This window comes from Frieseomelitta varia, unplaced genomic scaffold, assembly GCF_011392965.1.
Source record: "Frieseomelitta varia isolate USP_RPSP 00005682 unplaced genomic scaffold, Fvar_1.2 scaffold_1, whole genome shotgun sequence".
Classification (NCBI taxonomy): domain Eukaryota; kingdom Metazoa; phylum Arthropoda; class Insecta; order Hymenoptera; family Apidae; genus Frieseomelitta; species Frieseomelitta varia.
The window spans coordinates 76,448-97,141 of record NW_025108638.1 but is presented as its reverse complement, the minus strand read 5'-3'; the positions used below and the strand labels follow the sequence as shown (position 1 = coordinate 97,141).

General features: G+C 39.4%; 1 protein-coding gene across 6 annotated transcripts in view; it reads left to right on the top strand.

Annotated features, from left to right (window-relative positions):
• Positions 1 to 20,623, top strand: part of LOC122538981 (neurobeachin-like) — a 111,929-nt gene extending 91,306 nt beyond the window's left edge. For 3 of the 6 annotated variants that reach the window (XM_043654436.1, XM_043651139.1, XM_043650311.1), the window contains 14 exons: positions 726 to 841; positions 7,024 to 7,136; positions 7,225 to 7,365; positions 9,370 to 9,489; positions 9,569 to 9,721; positions 9,816 to 9,888; positions 11,034 to 11,218; positions 11,978 to 12,197; positions 12,342 to 12,422; positions 12,492 to 12,659; positions 12,740 to 13,003; positions 13,121 to 13,317; positions 13,401 to 13,552; positions 14,512 to 20,623. In XM_043654436.1, coding sequence (XP_043510371.1) covers positions 726 to 841; positions 7,024 to 7,136; positions 7,225 to 7,365; positions 9,370 to 9,489; positions 9,569 to 9,721; positions 9,816 to 9,888; positions 11,034 to 11,218; positions 11,978 to 12,197; positions 12,342 to 12,422; positions 12,492 to 12,659; positions 12,740 to 13,003; positions 13,121 to 13,317; positions 13,401 to 13,552; positions 14,512 to 14,602 — 2,074 coding nt within the window. In that variant the 3' untranslated portion in view covers positions 14,603 to 20,623. Of the gene's footprint in view, positions 1 to 725; positions 842 to 7,023; positions 7,137 to 7,224; positions 7,366 to 9,369; positions 9,490 to 9,568; positions 9,722 to 9,815; positions 9,889 to 11,033; positions 11,240 to 11,977; positions 12,198 to 12,341; positions 12,423 to 12,491; positions 12,660 to 12,739; positions 13,004 to 13,120; positions 13,318 to 13,400; positions 13,553 to 14,511 lie in introns of all 6 variants that reach the window. The other 3 variants (XM_043652770.1, XM_043653605.1, XM_043651961.1) reach the window with 2 other exon arrangements.
• Positions 20,624 to 20,694: the final 71 nt, after the last annotated feature.

Here is a 20,694-nt window from a genome sequence, read left to right as displayed (position 1 = left end):
AAGTACGTTTATTTCCAGGCACGTGTTTTACCAACTTGCAGTGGTTTTATATAAACTAGATATTACCATGTAGGTTTTGTAGGAAATTTTATGCTCATTCGACTGATAAGGTACAAAATATAATCAATCACGTTTAAGATATAATTTATAAGTTGTAAATTCCATATTGAGTCTCCCAAACGTTCCAAGGAACATCTGGCGCGTGTTTTCAGAAATATCGTATCAACCAGACAGAAATTAATAATTTCCACGATTACATAAACTTAGGATAATCGCGTAAAAATGTGTAGATTTTTTTAAAATAATCGATTGCAAACAGGTACTGTTTTACAGCATTATTAAGATTCTTTAAGTTATACTAAACGTACCGATATTTTATATTCATTCCTACCATAACCATACTTAATCCTCAAATAACCGGTTGTGAAATAAAGATCTTTTTACGAAATATCGGTTATTATCAATTTAATATAGAAAACGATACACAAAATAACTTTTAGATTATAAGAAAAAAATTATTTTCATGATTTCTAACGAGAATTAAATGATCGTTTGATTAGACATTGGTACATTTAGTGTTAGTAACAAGGTACTCCATATTTGATACATATTTTATATTAAGGCAATCTTATATTGTTAATAATATTACGTGCAAATTTCGACATTTTGATTGACGAGTTTTCTAACAGGCCTTACGTGATTGGAATTCGCGCTGTTTTTTGCAGGAGAGCATCAATGATGTCGCCTCGACAGCTAATGAGGAGCTCCAATATGACACAAAAGTGGCAGCGAAGAGAAATATCCAACTTCGAGTACCTCATGTTCTTGAATACCATCGCTGGTGAGTAGAAACTCACTGAAAATTTTCTTCTTCAGCCTCTGTTCGCTCAAACAAATTAATACAAAGAAGAAGTAACCATAATTAAAATTTCCAGTGAAACGCAACTTTCGACAAAAATTTTGATGTCTCAAAGCGTTAATATAATGTACATTAGAGTAGAAACTCGCTGAAAATTTTCTTCTTCAGCCTCTGTTCGCTCAAACAAATTAATACAAAGAAGAAGTAACTATAATTAAAATTTCCAGTGAAACACAAGTTTTGATAAATAAAAAAAATTTTGATGTCTCAGAGCGTTAATATAATGTACATTAGAGTAGAAACTCGCTGAAAATTTTCTTCTTCAGCCTCTGTTCGCTCAAACAAATTAATACAAAGAAGAAGTAACCATAATTAAAATTTCCAGTGAAACGCAAGTTTTGATAAATAAAAAAAATTTTGATATCTCAGAACGTTAATACGATGGATTAGCCATGTATTTATAAACAAAACTTAAATACCAAAATCACATTAATAACTAAAACTAGTTAATACCAAATATCTAATAATTAAATACCAAAATTAATAAATATACATTTTTTGAGGTTGGATCTACCTCTCTTGCACCTGATGATCTTTCCCTCAATTATCACATTTTCTAGAAACATAGAATTCGATCATGAAAAAAAAACAAAAATAAAACCATGAAATATCTGTCTTCTCATTCTGTTTAATTTCACGTCAAGAAACTCTCTGAAAATTTTCTTCTTCAGCCTCTTTTCGCTCAAACAAATTAATATAAAGAAGAAGTAACCATAATTAGAATTTCGAGTGAAACGTTTTTTGATAAATAAAAAAAAATCTTGATATCTCACGTTAATACAATGGATTAGCCATGTATTTACAAATAAAGCCTAAATACCAAAATTACAATAATAACTAAAACTAGTTAATACCAAATACCTATAATAATTAAATACCAAAATTAATAAATATACATTTCTTGAGTTGGATCTATCTTTCTTGCACCTGATGGTTTCTTCCTCAATTATTACATTTTCGATATAGAATTCGATCATGGAAAATAAAATGAAAATAAAACCATAAAGTATTTGTCTTCTCATTCTGTTTAATTGCACGTTAAAAAACTCTCGTGTTGGCAAAACTCTCTACATACTGCAACCACGAAAACCCAATACAGTAACCATGATAAAAGGGGGCTGTTCAACGGCTAAAAAAAATCATATCGGCTTACGGAGGGAAACCGGAAAGAAAATGCGAGGTCTGCGGATGGCCGATGGTTGTTCGATTCCATCGCTACGGTTGGCAAGCGGGATAGAAGGAGAGAGGTCGCGGTAGAACACGGATTGAAAGAGGGAGGAGAGAGCCTATAGCCGCACACGGCCGGATGGAATCTGTCGCGGCGTATTAGGGATGTTCTCAATCAGCTCCGTGTTCCGTTAACCACCCCATACGAGTAATCCCCGGCTCGTGGGCCCCGATAATCCTCTCCCGAGGGAACCGGCTCGCCGTTCTCCGCTTCCCCAACGCGAGATGGAAAGCCGCGCCTTTGTTTCTCCGTCGGTTTAATATCGGCTGCCCCTTTTGTGCGCGCTCGCGTCGCGTCGCGAGCTAAATCACGAAACTCGAGACGTTCGCCCTCCCCCTCTTCCCCCTTATCGTTTTTTTTTTTTTCTACGGGAACATGCAGGGTGGTTTCGTCGAACACGTTTGTACGGCACATGATGTTTCAGGGAGGAAAAAATTGTCGTAAAGTTATAATTGTAATTATTAACGGGGTTCAAAGGATTGTTGGGGAGGCAGAACAGTTTGACGAAAAATTACGAATAATTCGGAGGGCTAGTAAAAAAAAAAGTACATGTTTGATTGACGTGAGCTTTTGTGGTTTATTTTGACACATTATTAAGTATAAAGAGCAACATTAAAAAAGAAAAAAAGAGGGCTCTTTTTAACGGCATTCTTTTACATACCTTTTTGTTTTTAAAGTAAACAATATTCTCCAGGGATTGACGATACGACATTTTGATTTCTGTGAAAATTATGAAAATAGCAGCTATTTGTTTTTGATGTAGCGAATTTAAAAAAATTTCTATAAATTTTGGTTTATATTTTTCGAAAAATGTTAAAAATTAAAAACTGTTCGATCGTTAATCTCTAGTAAATGTATCACTAAAGATACCAAATTTCATAGTAATCGGATGATTATATTCCGAGATATCTTTCACACCGTTTCTAAAAACCGAGTTTCGAGAAAAGCGCGTGTTAAAAGTTTCAGAACGTCATCCTCTATTTATATATCGCGGCACACAGTTCTTACAATTCACAACTAAATTGAATCCAAGTCCCCTGATATTCGATTCACCAAAAGTAACATTTGAATCGCACGATTACACTTTATAATACTGCTTAAAGTTGTAAACAGCGGATTTATAATTATACAATAAGTCGTTTTAAAGGCTTTTGTATTTTATTTCTAAGACTTCAAACTACCATTTAAAACAAAACAAACAAAAAATCGATTTCTTTGAAAATTTCAAACTGTTCTGGCCCCTTAAAGAAATATATTGAAAAATTAGAAGGTGAAACGCGCTGAAAACTTCACTGAATCGTGAAGAAACCGATGGCGGACATAGTCGGGGATTATGTAAAACGTAGAATTTTTCGGGGCTGCTCACGCGCCTAATCGACGAGAATCATCGGGGACGCGTAATTATTTGTACATCGGGAAGAAACGCCGGAGGGTGTCTGTGTATTTACGAGAATTATATATTAATTGTGCGAATAAATAGTCGGCCGACGGGGCGCTGCAGGGATGAAAAGGAACGCGCGAGCGCGAACGCCATCGCGATGGCAACGGAATTGGGCAAGCAAAGCCCGGCGGGAGAACACGTTGCGAAAACGAACCGGTCCTGCGGACCAGGCTCCCGCATCCGATCCTCTCCTCTTCTTTATTTGCTCTTGGTCGCATCGGTTTATTAAAAATTAATGACAGTAGGGCCGATGTAAATATGATAGGCTGCGTGTCCCGATGCGAGCCGGTTCGCGCGTGGGTGTACGCACACACCGCCGGCTACGCCGCCACCTGTACATCTCGGCCTTCTTTTCCATGATATTTGCCGGCCAGACTTTCTCTAATTAATTGTTCGCTTCAGGAGTATCTTTCTTTTTTTTTTAACTTCTTTTCGATCGTGCGTGTGTCTGGAAGGGAGGGATAAGAGCTAATAAGAGCGTTGGATAACGTGGTCGCGAGGTTTGTGTAATAACAATAAAAGATTGTCGATAATTGACACTGATATAATTTTGTGAAAAAGATTCTGTAACGACCCATTTGCTCTCGTGAAAGTTTCTACTTTAACAGTCGTGAATTCGTGTTTTTTTTTTTTTTTTTTTTTTGGAAATGATTTTACATCGTGTAAGAAAGTGAGAAAGCAAAGATACTTTTTTCTTGAGGATTCAAAAAATTCTTCACTCGTGTAAAAATTTTATTTTTCACTACTAAATCTAGCAAGGTCTTAAAGATGGAACCTTTTTTTTTTTATTAGAAGCCCTTAAAATTCGCTCTACGATGTTTTTTTTTTTTATTGAACTTGGAGCATTAGGATTAGATTCTGAAATGAAAAATTTCTTGAATATTCAACGTTCAGTGAAATAACGAAAAAAAATTGGATAGAAACAAATTTTGGGGGACTTCAGTCTTCAAAATGGTAAATTTAGCTACTAAAAAGAAACTTTTTTAGTGATCATCTCGAAAACGAACTTGCGACTGTCAAAGTAGAGGCATTACGTTTTAAAACAATGAAACAAACGAGTCGCTATATATATGATTTTCTTTTAACAAAATTGTACAAGTTCAAATCATCGACAATTTTTCGTCCTTGGTACAGTTATGCTCTTCGTTGTAGATGAAGATTTGGTAAATTCTGAATAATGTACAGTTATGCATAAAGATACGTAAAAATAATACAATACAAATTTCTAGAATAGATCGTGCTGCATCATCTGCATTTATAAAATACCTTTTCGCGTTGCTCGACTCCATACTCGCTAGATTCGCGATGGAACAATGAACACTTACCGATTGTATCGTTCTGCATTGGAAGAATTGCAAGTAAGGAGCGTTCACGGTGGAACGCTTATATAGGGTTTCAAGTTTCCCCGTGGATTGTACTTGCTGTGCGTTTATGTCACGCTGCTTCGCGATACCTATCTCGTTTTAATCTATTCTTCAGCAAGAAACTATCTCTTTGAATGACGACAGTTTCCAGCGATCTTGTATCTCATATCTATTACCATCAGGCTACACAGTTACACACTCGGAAAATCAAACGAATATAATTTAAGTGTAGAAATCAACAAGATATAAATCCTTGCTACAGAATGGTTCAGTACGAGCTTCTAAACGAGATTGTCTCAAACATCTTTCTGAATCTCTAAGAGAGAATCTTGGTCAATAATTAATTGATAATTGCATGTTTGAATATTTTCCGACAAAGTGGTTATTCTTCGACGAAGTAAGACACGAGGCGAGCCAGCCGCGCAGGGGTCAGGAACCATTTCGCAGGACTTCCTGCCAATTTTTCTCCGTAGGCCGGTGTCCCTTTAAATCTCGGCGAGTGGCGAGTTAAAAACGAGCCTCTCGTCGCTGCTAGCACTTATTATAACGTTGTTCCATCCGCGAGGGACGACGATGGCGGAGGTGGAGTTAGGTAAAAAAGCAAAGGGCGAGGCGAGAGAGGGCGCGCGTGTCGCCGAGCATTCCGGTGTCGGGAAGCGTTCTCAGAGCGCTCACTCACCTCGACGCTACCATTAATAATCACTTTGATGCATAACGCGGCCTTACTATTATTTACGTCCGACCGACGGTCGTGCAGCGTCACGATTTACGACGCATTGTGGCTAAGGCTTGTGCACACCAACTATCGCCGCCAAGTCTCCCTCCCTCTCTCCTGTTTGCTTTTGTTTCTCAGACCGAATCGAGTGCTTGATGGAGTTCTTAGAGACGAATCCCCCGAGACTTCGCGGGATTATTTCTGTATCTGTAGACGATGGTGTATACTCATTGCTCTCTTTTTTTTTTATCAATATGCTAGAGTCTCTTCTTTATCAAAAAATTCGGTAGAAGCAGTGAACGACTATTATAAAAATTTGTACAGTCTCTACAGTATCGAATCATCCCTTATATCTTCTGTTCCATCGTTGAACGCTGTACAGTTCACTTCAACATAAATACACCAACTTTGCTAATATTTTCAATGTAAAAAATTAAGAAACTCAAAGGAAATTAAGAAATTTGAAAGAAATTAAGACAAAAAGAAAATTAAAAAGTTTAAAGGAAATTAAGACAAAAAGGAAATTAAGAAATTTAAAAGAAATTAAGACAAAAAGAAAATTAAAAAATTTAAAAGAAATTAAGACAAAAAAGAAATTAAGAAATTTAAAAGGAATTAAGACAAAAAGAAAATTAAGAAATTTGAGGGAAATTAAGACAAAAAAGAAATTAAGAAATTTAGGCGAAGTAACAAACGCGCGCGCAAGTAAATGATCCGAGGCGAAGGACAAGGAGATGGGAGGTCAGGCTTCGCCTGACAAAGTTGCTGACGGGTTTTAATTAGCGACAGGGGGAGGAGATTAGACGAAGCGAGGCACTCTTCGCGCTAGCATCGCTAATGCATCTTGGAATGGGATTCCGAGGGGGTGGGAAAGGGCGAGACCTTCAGAAGTGACAATTTCAGGAACGATTAGCCGTCACGGTCTGAGTTATGCGCTTACTAAACGGAGCACCTCGCACCCCACGGAACGGAACTGCGGCGTGCATTTCGTAAAAATAGAATTAGAGGGGCTGGGAGTGTGCATTCATTCTCTTTCTCGTTTTATGGTGCGAGGGTGAAGAGTGACCGGGACGAAAAATTAGGCCGGTGATTATACGCATTAAAAGGAAGACACTGATGATGTCTTATTTATTTCTGGCCCCGTTCTGAACGAGAATTTCTGGCTGACGCCTCCTTGTATAAATGATATTTAGATCGTTAGCGAAGATTCATTAAGTGTTATCTTCAAATTGTTTAATTAAAACGAGCGAACAGAGGCGTATAATAATGTGTTTTGTTACAATTGTGTTTGGTATATGTATCTTGAATGAAAATGAATTCTACGAAGATGAATTGAGTGTGAGTTATATATTTCAGGTCGAACTTACAACGACTTGAACCAGTACCCCGTGTTCCCTTGGGTGTTGACTAATTACGAGACGAAAGAGCTCGATCTCAGTCTGCCCAGCAATTATCGTGATTTATCAAAGGTACAAGAAAAAGAAAAAAACGTGTATGTTAGTGGTACAACTGATATTCCATCGCGATGCTTACTGAAATTTCCCTATGTCTGCTTAGCCAATCGGAGCGTTAAATCCAAGTAGAAGGGCTTATTTCGAGGAACGCTTTCAAAGTTGGGAGCATGACAGTATACCGCCGTTCCATTACGGCACGCACTATTCCACAGCTGCTTTTGTTTTGAACTGGATGATACGCGTGGTAAGTATTTTTGACACGACTAAAAATATTCTATTTCTCACAAGTTTGCAGCTCGCTCAGATATAAAATGGAAAATGCCTTTTCGACTCGATATTTTGTAAATAGAACTCACTTCAAGGAGCAACGAAATCGTCGATTCTCGAGCTCTGACTATTTTAAAAACCCATCCACTTGGAGCCATAAATTTCGACGGAATCGGTAGTATCCACACGCTAATTTGAAGGGCGTTGGAACGCCCTGGCAATCAACGGGGCCCGCCTTTTCCTCAAATCCATGCAGTTCTTCAGTTTCCTGCTCTTTCATTTCAAAGCTGCACGCATCGTTGCAATTTTTATTATTTTATCGATCAGACATGTTAATTTCATTGCTATTACCACACCGAGTAAGATGAAAGCAAGAAAAAAGTCATTTATATGATTCCTTTATTACAGAAATCGAATTTAAGTGCCCTCAGATCCAGGATTTAAAAAAAAAAAAAAAAAAAAATCAAACTTGAACGATTCTACTTTCTAATATGTAGCTAACAAGATCATTAAGGACTTTGATCTTGATCTTTTTAATGGATTAAACATAAAACGCGTCCTTTTTCGCAAGTATAATACTCTTTCTTTTATATTTGCTGTTTGTCTTATTTTATCCTAATGAGCTTTCCCCATAAAATAAATAAATAAACAAACGATTCGATTTATCACTGTTTCTAGTACAATCCATTGCATTTACATACGCACGATAGCAATCGAATCCGATGTAGACGGCGGAGCTCGTACCAACGAGCATGACTTCCTCGCATTTACATACAAATCGTCAATAAGCGATTTTACTGTTGTTTCACCGGCGAGACGCCCCGCTGTTTCCGCGTAAGAATATACTACATCGTAAACAATTTATCGCTTTATAACTGCACCGCTTCTTGTCTCTTCGAGGCCCGTTTCGCCGGATCGCCTTCGAAAACGTGGCTTCGGCAACATAGTTCCAGGCTACAAACAGGCTCGTTCTCTCGCGTCATTGTAAACGTCGCAACTTGTCGAAAATCTCGCTCGCCGACAGGGTTGTAAATCATAGCTGTATCTTCGACGCCTACGCGTGAAACTCGTGTGCCGATCACGGGGGGTCCTCTGTTAACATTCATCAGCCTGTCAGTCAGAATGAACGAACTGACGGACGACCAAGCGCGAAACCATACAACAAAGTAGCGTCACCGGCGGTCTTCTCGCGTGACGGTTTCAGGATTTCTCCCTCGCTGTTCCTGAGGAAACGCGTGGCAGAACTTTTGGAGAGTTAGAAGGAAGTTGACATCGTTGGAAGAGAGAAGAAAATTCGAAAACGAATACGACGTTGAGAATTTCTTGAATTTCGTGAATTTTCGTCATCTAAGTTTAACACTAGAACTACCGAGTGATCAAAACGACTAATTCATAATTTTCTTTTCTTTAGATATATTATTATAGATATATTATTTAGATATATTATATTTTTATTATATATTATATTATTATAGATATATTATATTAGATGCAAAATAGTGTTTAAATGGTTTTTTATAAAATACAGGAATAAAAGTTTGTGCATTGTATTGTATTTCTATTTCTTTCACTTTAATATCTCTGATCAAAATTTTATGCTTTAGTCCTTGGTAGTTCTAGTGTTAACGTCCAACGACGATAAATAATCATACATCAAATTTTCGGCAGTTGAAGAGAAGGATTCAATCTTCGGATCTATTGTAGATTTAATCATAAAACATTTTTCCTTTTTTTTCAATATTTTTACATACTATGGCAGTCTACAGTATCTCTGAGAAGAAGAGTTTCCTCATATTGTTACATCTTGGAACAAAATGAACGATGCACTTTGAAAGTGCAAATTTTTAAATTCACAGCAATTTCAATTTACTGTGTTTACAGTGTGTTTGGACATCAGTCTATTTAATCAGTCAAATTTGGAGAATTAGAACTTTCTCAGCGAAGAATTGGCATTCATGTGTTTGCGAATTTGATATTTCAGGAGCCGATGACAACGATGTTTTTGGCGCTACAGGGTGGCAAATTCGATCATCCGAATCGGTTATTCTCCTCGATCGCTCTATCTTGGAAGAATTGCCAACGTGACACTTCGGACGTTAAGGTTCGTATCACTTTTTCTTTTTTTTATCTTCGAAAGCCTGTCTATCAAATATATTGTAACAAATTATTCTTCCTAATAGGAACTGATTCCGGAGTTCTTCTTCCTACCGGAAATGCTAGTGAACAGCAATCGGTATCGGTTGGGCAGGCAAGAGGATGGCAGCGTGGTTGGCGACGTTGAATTACCACCGTGGGCGTCGTCTCCGGAAGAATTTATACGAATCAATCGAATGGTAACTATCCAAAAATTGCGTTCGACTCGGATATACGTCAAAACTCATTCTCTTTTCTTTTCTTTTTCTTTTTTTTAATCATTTTTAATTACAGGCTCTCGAGTCCGAGTTCGTGTCCTGTCAATTACACCAGTGGATTGATTTAATATTCGGCTACAAGCAAAAAGGTGAGATCGATATACCAGACTTTTACTTTCTTGAAGAGAGAAACGAACTCGTAGGAAAAAATATGAGTGAGAAAGGAAAGAATCATTGTCGTGGAAGTCTGACGAAATCCAAGTGGCATTAATCATCCGCGTGAAGCTTCTCACGGACGGAATCGACGCGACATCCGCACAATGGCGCGATCCGTAGTTGGCCAGGCCGGGTGTTGGGACACGCGTGGTCGAGTCAAATTAGATTTCCACCGATGGTAATTGACGGTGGCGCCTCTATATCCGGCACTTCTGCGAAGATGCTGACGCCAAGGAGTCACCGGGTGCCGGCGCTTGCCGCGCGTATGGAAGGAATTAGTTTTTAGTTAGCTTCCTCCCGGTCTTGTCCCAACCAATTAGGCACGTGTGCCGGCCGCGACAATGCGCGCCACCCCTAATACGCGCCACGTTTACAGTTGGTTGCGCGAGAGTACAGGCAACCGGATATACCGGCCACGAGCAATCGGTTGCCGCTCAGAGAGAATCTACGATCTACTCGGTGATAAAATTAAATCAATGGCTCAGATAACTCGGAAAATATTTTTAAGTGATGGCATCGCAGAATAAATATCTGATCAACTTGCAACAATTGTAAATTGACAATCGGAGAATTGTTGTTGTGGAAAACACTGTCAAAAGTCATCAAATTCTCAGCCATTGTTACAATCCAGTGTTTATTATTACAATTCTCCAGTGTTTATTATTACTTGTGAAAATAAAAATACATTGGCATCAGGAAAATTTTTGATTTTTTGTTTTATATACAAGTAATCTGAGAGCTGACAGGATCGGCTATTTTGTTTGCAAGTTTATATTTATTTTATTAATTTTTGTTTAATCCTTGCCTACTAGGCTTAGGATGACTTCTAGTTTCCATCTTTGTCTTTTCGCTGTACGGTGGGCTACATTTACATGTATTTTCTTACTCTAATCTATTAACCGCGTTTGCAAGTTTATACGAACACCTTAAATAATTTTAAATGAACTTTTCTCTTCCAAAACTTGATGTTCGGCACTTGAAGACCCTTCGATCGCACAAGTTAATTATGAAATATGAAACGTTCCTTCGTGGAAGGTTGAGAATGTATAAAATTCGCTTTTTTTCAATTCGTTTTCAGGTCCGGAAGCTGTTCGAGCAACGAACGTTTTCTACTATCTGACATACGAGGGTAGCGTGGACCTGGATACGATAACCGATTCGGTCATGAGAGAGGCCATAGAAAATCAAATACGAAACTTTGGTCAAACACCGTCGCAACTTTTAATGGAGCCGCATCCCCCGAGAAGTTCGGCGATGCATTTGGTAAACAATGTTCATTTCATAGTACGTTATGCTTCTCAATAGTGTCGTCGTTACGTAGCATTTTGTAGATACCGTGTAATAAGAAGAGTGTGCAATGTATATGTAGGTAATCTGTTTAGAGGGAAAGGAGGAAAGGATCTTTAGACTAACAATTCAACAGGTTCTAAATCAAGGATGTGATGTTGTTAAGAGTATTCTGTTAGTTTTAGAGCAGTAGCACCGATTTCTAGAAAAATTCGCGAATTTGTCGAGTTAGTTTGCAGTTTGTTAGCTTGCAGTTTTCGTTAGATAGCTCTCTCTTTTTGTTTTCCAAACTTTATAATTGAGACACGAGCAGCTGGTTCTGCAAGGAATTGACTAAAAATATTTGACGCTTCTGTGACTTTTGTTCGCTTGAACTTAGAAGAAGGTGAACTTAAATGTGCTTCTCTTCATTGTGTCATTCAATTTCATGACTTTTACTAACAAACGTACTTCGAAAAAAAAAAAAAAATGTCACAAAATCACGAGGGGAACATTATACCAGGAACTGTACCTCGTTCGAAGGAAAGTTTCATCAAACTTTTTTTTTTTTTTTTTTGACAAAATGTTAAGAGGGATTCGCCATTCCGATGTAATTAACAGAATACTAAACTTCATCCTCGACATCTCTAACCGAGCCACTACTACTCGACAATCATTCAACGAGTTACTATATATTTACCTACAGAAGTGTACAATGCACGCTTTTCTTTCTGTTCAATCGTCCCGAACGAGAAGAGTACCGCAAAGTTTGACAAGACGTTGCCACCCGTGTTGCAGTCGCCGATGATGTTCTCGAGTATCCCGGACGACGTGTGCATGACCATCAAATTCCCGTCGAACTCGCCGATCTGTCATATCTCGGCGAACACGTATCCTCAGTTACCCTTACCATCCGTTGTCACAGTCACTACTGGACAGCAATTCGCTGTCAACAGATGGAACACTAATTACGCGGGTATTTACATTAAAATTCACGTTCAACCCTTTCGCTGTTGGCATACACAGTTTCACTCACTACACAGCGTTTTCTCGTAATTTCGTTGCACAGCGAAAGGGTGAATTTCATTGTCGTTGAGAAATTGAATCGTTCGGTTTGTAGCATCTGTCCAGTCGCCAAGTTACGCAGATACTCCGCAGGCGCAAGCCGCTAATCAGCCATTGTCGATGGATCCTGTCCTATGTAAGTGCAACGGAGAATACAAGGGAGAGTGATCGGTTAAAAGTTATTCTAATCGAGCGTTCGTTGCAGCTCAAGCGGCGAACAGCTCGAATCCAACGTTACGACGTCACTTGGGCGACAATTTCAGCCAGAAGCTAAAGATAAGGAGCAACTGCTTCGTCACTACGGTGGATAGTAGATTTTTGGTCGCTTGCGGTTTCTGGGACAATAGCTTCCGTGTATTTTCCACCGAAACTGGTAATGACGAGTTTACGAATAAAGAGGAATTTTAGCTCCTAATGCTGGCAAAACGATTGACACCTTTTTCTCTGTTTCAGCGAAAATCGTGCAAATCGTGTTCGGTCACTACGGAGTCGTCACGTGTCTGTCACGCAGCGAATGCAATATCACGTCTGATTGCTACATAGCGTCTGGAAGTGCTGACTGCACGGTGCTGTTGTGGCACTGGAACGCCAGAACACAGACGATCGTTGGTGAGGGTGAAGCACCAGCACCAAGGGCAACCCTTACGGGACACGAGCAGCCAGTCACTGCTGTTGTTATCTCAGCTGAACTGGGCTTGGTTGTTTCTGGCTCTTACTGTACGTGATTAAACGATACTTTCGAGTTTCTTAAGTTTTTTAAATTTAATTAGCAGAAGTTCGAATCCGAAGATACTGTTTCAGAATAATGTTTAACGAATTATTTTCTGTACGTAGACGGGCCAGTTCTTGTACACACGACTTTCGGTGATCTTCTGAGATCGTTGGAGGCGCCAAGTGGCTTTTCCTCGCCTGAAAATATCGCAATGTCGCGAGAGGGTGTTATCGTCGTGAATTACGAACGCGGCCATATAGCAGCGTTCACTATAAACGGGAAACGGCTTCGCCACGAGTCTCACAACGATAATCTTCAGGTAAATTCACTTCATCGTTTCAACAATACCGATTCGGTTCTACCGTATGATCTGCTATAAATATCGCAATTTTCGTTTTGCAGTGTCTACTTCTTAGCAGAGATGGCGAGTACTTAATGACAGGTGGTGATAAACGAATCGTAGAAGTTTGGAGGACGTTTAATCTAGCTCTTCTCTATGCATTCCCGGCCTGTGAAAGCAGCGTGCGTTCCTTGGCACTCTCACACGACCAAAAGTAAGTGCGGCTAGACGCTGATTTCATATGTTACTTTCGTTTCTTCAATTTCAAATTTACTTATTTGTTTGTTTAACGGGAGAGTTCATTGAAGAGGGAAACAGATAATAATAACATAAAACAAAGAACATTTACAACAATGTAAATGTAAAGGAAACAGTATTTGTGAAAAAGGATGCGTTACTTTTACGCGTTTTATGTTTAATCTGCGAGTTATTAAAAAGGTCAAGATCAAAGTGTTTAATAATCTTGTTAGCTTAATAATCGTGTTGTTAAATTATATTAGAAACTCTGAATACAGAGTCCAATTGCTCAAACTTTTTTTTTTTGTAAATCACGAATCTGGAGAATTTCTAGGATATCTAGAAGGAATTTAACTCAAGTTAACTTATTAACTCTATAATATAGATATAAAGAAATACAGTCGATTTTTGCATTGACCTCTTGGGTATATTTGATGAGATACTCATTATGTATTTTTTGTTCCAAACTGCAGGATAAACAAACAGTCTAATTTGTCAAAAAATTTGAATCAATATTTTGCAACATTATCTGTCCACTTTAAAGTATTTAATGGGCTCGTCATCGGTGGCAAAACAGTACACAAAAAGTATGTCGTTATACCTTGTCCGTAATACGCAGCCCCACAATGTCGAAACGACAATTTTAATCTGATCAAGAATTTGATGATGGCTCGTCAAATGAAGATTACAGCGAGCTAGAAAATTTGAAAGAACGTCTAACATTACGTCATACACAGATATTTATAGAAATAAATGAATTTTTTGCTGAAATCTCTCGTTGTGTTTTCGTATTTTCTTTTCGCGAAAAATTTATTAACAGATTAACAAGGGATCGAGCATCTCGCAAATCCAAAAGAAGCAAACGGGAAATTCGACGACCATCTTCCTTAGGGTTTCGAAATACGATGATTGTAATTTATTCAACCCTCTTTTCAGGTTTCTTCTAGCTGGCCTGGCCAATGGGTCGATCGTGATCTTCCATATTGACTTCAATAGATGGCACCATGAGTTCCAGCAACGCTACTGAGACTGTTTCGCGTACGTCTAGCAAAGTGGAAAGAGACACGAACGTAGTTCATCTGTCGTTCGTCTTCCTTGCATAACATCGACAGATTCCTCTCATTGTCAGTCACGTACGGATCTCAACGGTAACGTCTACTTAAACACCAGTCTCGCGACATCCGGCCGTGTGTATAATTCCATTCGAACGGATTCACGACTCGGTCGTGACGTGTCGAGTTCGAGGAAAAGTAAGGGAAACGTATCGTGCAATAACGCGGGGATCAGACGGAGCGTTCACCGATTTGCGTTTCGATCGTTTTGAGCAAAGGGAGCGGAAGGGATGAACGGGGTCTGATCCTCACGAGTGTTTACAGATAGGAGCAACGAGCAACGACGCTTTCGTAATCGTTTACAATCAAGTAGTAGTGGGCGCAGAGAAAACAGTAGTCGCCGAGCAGCAGATATACTCACGATATATTCAGCGTTTTAGCAATAAAGAAAAATTGAAACGGAAGGGAAATACTCGCTTTCTCGCGACTCTATGGGAGAATATTCGAATATGCTTGCGCGCGAATCGATGACCATGCACAAGCGCGCGAAGCTAGGGGTGGAAATTTCGAGCACGGGAGAACTGGCCGGGCTCGAGCGCGCGTTATTCGTATCGATACTTGCCTCGAGCTTTCTAGCCATGCAAAAACCTTGAGAGAGAGAGAGAGAGAGAGAGAGAGAGAGAGAGAGAGAGAGAGAGAGAGGGAGAGAGGAAGAAACACGAGAGCAAATACGTGTAATTTACACACGTTCTCTCTCTCTCTCTCTCTCTCTCTCTCTTTCGCGGAGACCGCTAGTCAATTACGAACACATTCTTCAATCTATCTGTACGCTTGCGAAAACTCTCGAAGGCCGGATTCTCTCGACTCACCCACCCACCCACCTCCCTTCCCCCGTACGAGGGTGCGTGGCGCAATCATGCAATCGTGATCAGATCCTCGGACAAGTAGACTCGCGGCAAGGGAATCGCGAGTAATCTCTGTGTGACAAACGCCGTGACCGCGTTAGAAATTCCCCTGTTGGAAATTAACACACGTGTGACTATCGTCTCCGGTGACCATACTGTCTAGTGCTAGAGTAACGTCCCGTGTAAATACGATTATCTCTACAGCGTATAAATATACATAAAAAAAATATATATATATATATATATATATTATATATTCTATACATACACGCATAATTCCGTGTTAAGGTGTCGACGAGCGAATGAGCAACATGAGATGAGGGAGAGAATTGTATTTCTGCGCCAATCACGTAATTGCTGCTCGCGATAACGAGACACTCTTTGGCTAAGCACTTAGTGAGTTCAGTTTTACGAGACGTAGGGAACGTAAACTCAGACACGTACACTCAGACAGATTTTTTTTTTCCACGAAAGTACATTATATTAAAGTATGCCGACACCTAGAGACAAGGAGACACAAGGTTTGCACAAGGAGGCAATCGATGCTTTTTTTTCGCAGGGCCACGTCTACACTGGATTGCCCCGATCTCACGAAACACACATACACACACACACACACACACATATATATATTGCAACACCATTCACCATGATCATCACCCATCACCCCGCAACACTTCCTACTCCCTGACATTCACGTCCTTCGAAAGAGATCCTAATTTTTGATCAAAGCCGTCCAGCTTAACTTTTTGCGAGGATATTTCTTGGTATTTTCGCACGCGATGTATAATTAATCAGCAGAGGCGAAGAATTATTAATAGGCTTTAAAAGCGAGCGAGTCTGAATCACGTGGATTTACCCCGAATTGGTTTCGTGTGTGAGCGTGTCGCCCGTGTGACATTCATTCGAATGGGACAGGAGATAAGGATCGTGTTAGTCGATCGCGAACAACCGTGGAAAAGGGAGATGTATCGAGAAATACGATAACATCGCGAATGATCCATGCGACTCTCGTCTACTCGTCGTTTCGCTGTATTTCACGAATGCTAGTAGCCCTTTCTTCCGTATAGACGCAACACCGGTGTTCGTCGTTGAATGAAAGGAAAAACGCGTGTGCCGCACAGCTTTCATTGTTGCAATCGATACTCGATACCGACTGTCGGCAACTGTCGTTCGCTTACCTTACCGACGTAACGCGCCAAAGCGAGTCGCTACAATCTGGCGAATCGGTGAGACCGGTACTTTTTTTACACGCACGTCCGTTTAGCCATCTCGGTAGATCTCAATCTCAGTGTTTTGCTTCAGTAACGATGCAGGTGACGTGATATTCGAGTTGGGTTGGTTTTCGAAGGTTGACGAAGAAACGGAGGGGACAAAGTGTGCGAAAAGGGCGCGAGAAGAGTGAGAAGCGTGAAAGGAGCGCGGCGTAAATGAGAGTGTAATTCAGAGCGAATGAATTTTTGCGGCCGCGTCGGTAATCGCCGCAGCGCGACATCTCGCGGATCGGGACTTAATTTCGCGGTACGATTCTGTACGATTCACATTACAGTGGAAAGTACTTAACTTTAAAAAAAAAAAAAAAAAAAAAAACAAGGATAAATCAATCGCGCTTAACGAAGAATGATCGAAACGTGTTCGAATTGCGAAATAGAAATGGAAGTTTCTCCGGGTCGGAACGGAAAACGTAAATCGTCTCAGGACTAGTATCTAGTCACAGAACTCGCGGCGAGAAGCGTGACGGATTACCGGCGGATCTCGAATTCCTTAGATGTCGATAAATTTAAAATTTCAGAAACAAAAAAGAAAAGAAAAAAAAAAAAAAAATCATGTTACAGTACACGTCTACGTGGTAGATCTAAAGTAAGTGCATGGTGCCGTCGTTTCTAGCGATCAATCACTCTCTTGAGCTTGCGAGACAAACAGACAAACGAGACAAAAAAAAAAAAAAAAAAAGGAAAAAAAAAGAAAGATGTCACGATGTAATAAACGTTTTAATGTTGGTTCTTGTATTGTGCACGCCGGCCCATAGCTGGCTTCGTTAATCGTACAATTTATACACGCATAGAATAATGTTACGTGTGCAAAAACAACGTGTTAAAAAACAATGGTATTATCGCTGCTACTCGTTGTGGGCGTGCTTATTGCATGATTGTTCGTGTCGTTCTGCTCGTGTGAAGAAACAGAGAGAAAGAGAGTGAGTGAGAGTGCGTACAAAACAGTGGGATGATAAGAGCAAAAAGGGGATGCTGGGGGATCGAGAGAAAGAGGAAGAGTCAATGTGCACGTGTTTGCTGTGTGCGTGTTCGTGTGTGAAAACGAGGATCGTGCCTGGTGCTTTGGATAATGTTCATTTCTCGCACGCGCGCGCGGTGACGGCTCATCGCGCGCGTAACCGTTCACACATTGTACTTAATTGTACAGTCCGCGTATTATCGACACCTTATTTTCACTACGATGGAATTAGCAAAAAGGGGACAAAGTGGAAAGTTGCGAGAGAAACGAAACGGTGAAATACAACAGGCAAGGAGATCAAGTGTAGCATACGCGACATTCGAACTGCATCCTCTGCTTTTCGTATAGGTGGTGTTTCAAAGCTTTGAAGCTCGAGAGAAAATCGCGAGGTCGGGAGAGATTTTCTCGAGCTTTCGAAAGTTTGAAAAACTCATGGAAATGAATAACCGACGAGCAGAGTGATCGGTGAAAATGTACCGCAATGTGAACGAAAACGAGAAAATGAGAAAAAGAAACAAAAAGCGGTGTGAAAAAACCAAAAAAAAAAAAAAGAAAAAAGAAAAGAGAACAAAAAGATTTTAAACAGAGGAGTTTTTATATTTGTTTATAGGTGTGTGAGAATGCTGCACTTTTTGAGCAAGTTGTTAGTAAATTCCCTCCATATTGCTATATATATATATATAATATATATATGAAAAATATATATAAAGGAAGTTAACAAAAGAAAAAAAAAGAAATCAATTTTCTGTCCGTACTCGAACTTCGGTACACGTAAGGATAACGCTACTATTTTAAATAACGCTAAGTACAACGCTACGACAAAGGTTTGCCTATATAATTATTATTACAACTACATTTTATTCTCATTATTAATTCGTATGGTTATTATTAATTATCACTCTGATCACAAGGTATAATTGATTAATGTTCTCGACATCACACAGCGTTTGCGAGTGCATTTCGACACGAGTACTTATTAAGAAGTATTATATAATAATCGAGTCGCTGAACGCGAACGACACATAAAAAAAAAAAAGAAAAAAAAAGAGAAGTGAACACGGAGAAAATGAAATAATAATAGTAATAATATTAATAATAATAATAATACTAGTAATAAAGAAAGAAAGAGAGATTTGTACAATTCGAGAATGAGTTAGGGTTCGTCCGATGGTTTTGCGACGTTATTCACCGTGAATCATTAGGGAAACGCGAAAGGTAAATTGCGAACCATATGCAGCGTGATAAGAGACAAACACACAAAAGAATATAAAAAATTAAAAAAAAAAACAGAAGTAGAAGAGAGGAATACGCAACGGTTCGTTTAGATATACGGAACTGCCCGTAATAAAGTACTCGGGTACGGATTTAATCAAACGTTGTACGTTTCTAAGCGTAATCACGGGCGGATGAGAGGGGCGAGCGCTTAAATGTCGCGGGATAACACTTACTCGGACGCTTAGTCGTTAGAATTGTAATCTGTTCAGTATTTAACTGCGCCGCGGAAGAAAATCGCGACGACGCGACGTTGAATCGATCCGAGATCGAAACGCAAGATCGAAACGAACGTCGAACGGGCGAGTTGTCTCGCGGACAAAGGGAGATCTCGTCTCGTCGTCGCGAGCTTCCTCGCGGCCGCGGAATTTTTCCAAACAATCGATAAAAGTCAATACACACGCGAGATCGTAGAGAGAAAACTAAAAAAAAAAAAAAAAACTTATAGATAAAGCAAACAGTGAGAAGAAGAGGCAACACACATTACACACACAGAGAGTAATAAAGGACATGTAGCGCGAGATCACGTAGTGCTGCGATTGTTTAAACGAGATCATCGAGTTCATCTGCGTCAAGTAGCGTTTTATAATCGTGAGTCCGTTTTCTTATGGTAAGCGATGCGATTTGAATAATTGTACAGCATTTGTAATGCTACACGAGCCATCCGCTCTGGATTAAGCTTAAGCCCATCCGGTTCACAAACACACGCAGATACAAAACCAAGTTTAATCGCTGCAGTTACATTTCTTCAAAGACTGAACATCGTTCCGCGGCATATTGTTTTCTATGTACGTATATGCATAATGTATATTTCACCAGCACGTTACAGCACATGTCATTGTTGATCGTAATTTCAAGCCAGCATCTAGAATCCGCGTGTACACCGGCTCTGAGAGAATTTTCGATTAGCAAAACTCCGATGGAAGCTCGGGGAAGCGAAATGAACGAGAGGGATAAAAATTATGTGTGGGCAGAAGAGGAAGATAGCAAAATGCAAAGAAAAAGAAGAATAACAATAAAAAAAAAAAAAAAAAAAAAGAATAACAAAAAAAAAAAAAAAAAAAAAAAGGAAAAACACAAAGACGGATGATAATATGGCCTAACTTTTTCACAATTTCACGACGCGATAAAACGACGTAGATAAACGCATTAGAACGCCATGAAACGAAACAGGAAATGATCGAAGATAATAAAATGATAAATGAAAGAAGCAAACATGGACCGATGTTCGATCGACGAACAAATGACTGCAATGTTAATTAACAGTTTCAAACGGAACCTTGATGCTTGTCTAAATATGATTTACCGACCGGAAGCCAAAATTGTAACTGCGACACCACACGCCGGTTAAAGCCTCGTCGGCGACACGGACGACGCAGGTTAATCCCCGGCACTTTTAACAGAGTACTATTTAAGTAGTGGTACTTAAGTCGTTGCTACATACCAATATAAGCTCTATTGCTTATTTTATACTTAGTATTATCGTAACGTTTCGATTAGAGGTAACATAATGGGAAAGTTGTATCTTAGCATAAGGTAGACTAATCTGTAAAGATAAGTAGTCAAATAAATGAAAAGTACATTTGATGTTGCAGACGGTTTTTTCACTTTTACCTTCTCGCTGTCACGTCGTGCTACGTTGATGATCGAAATTATTA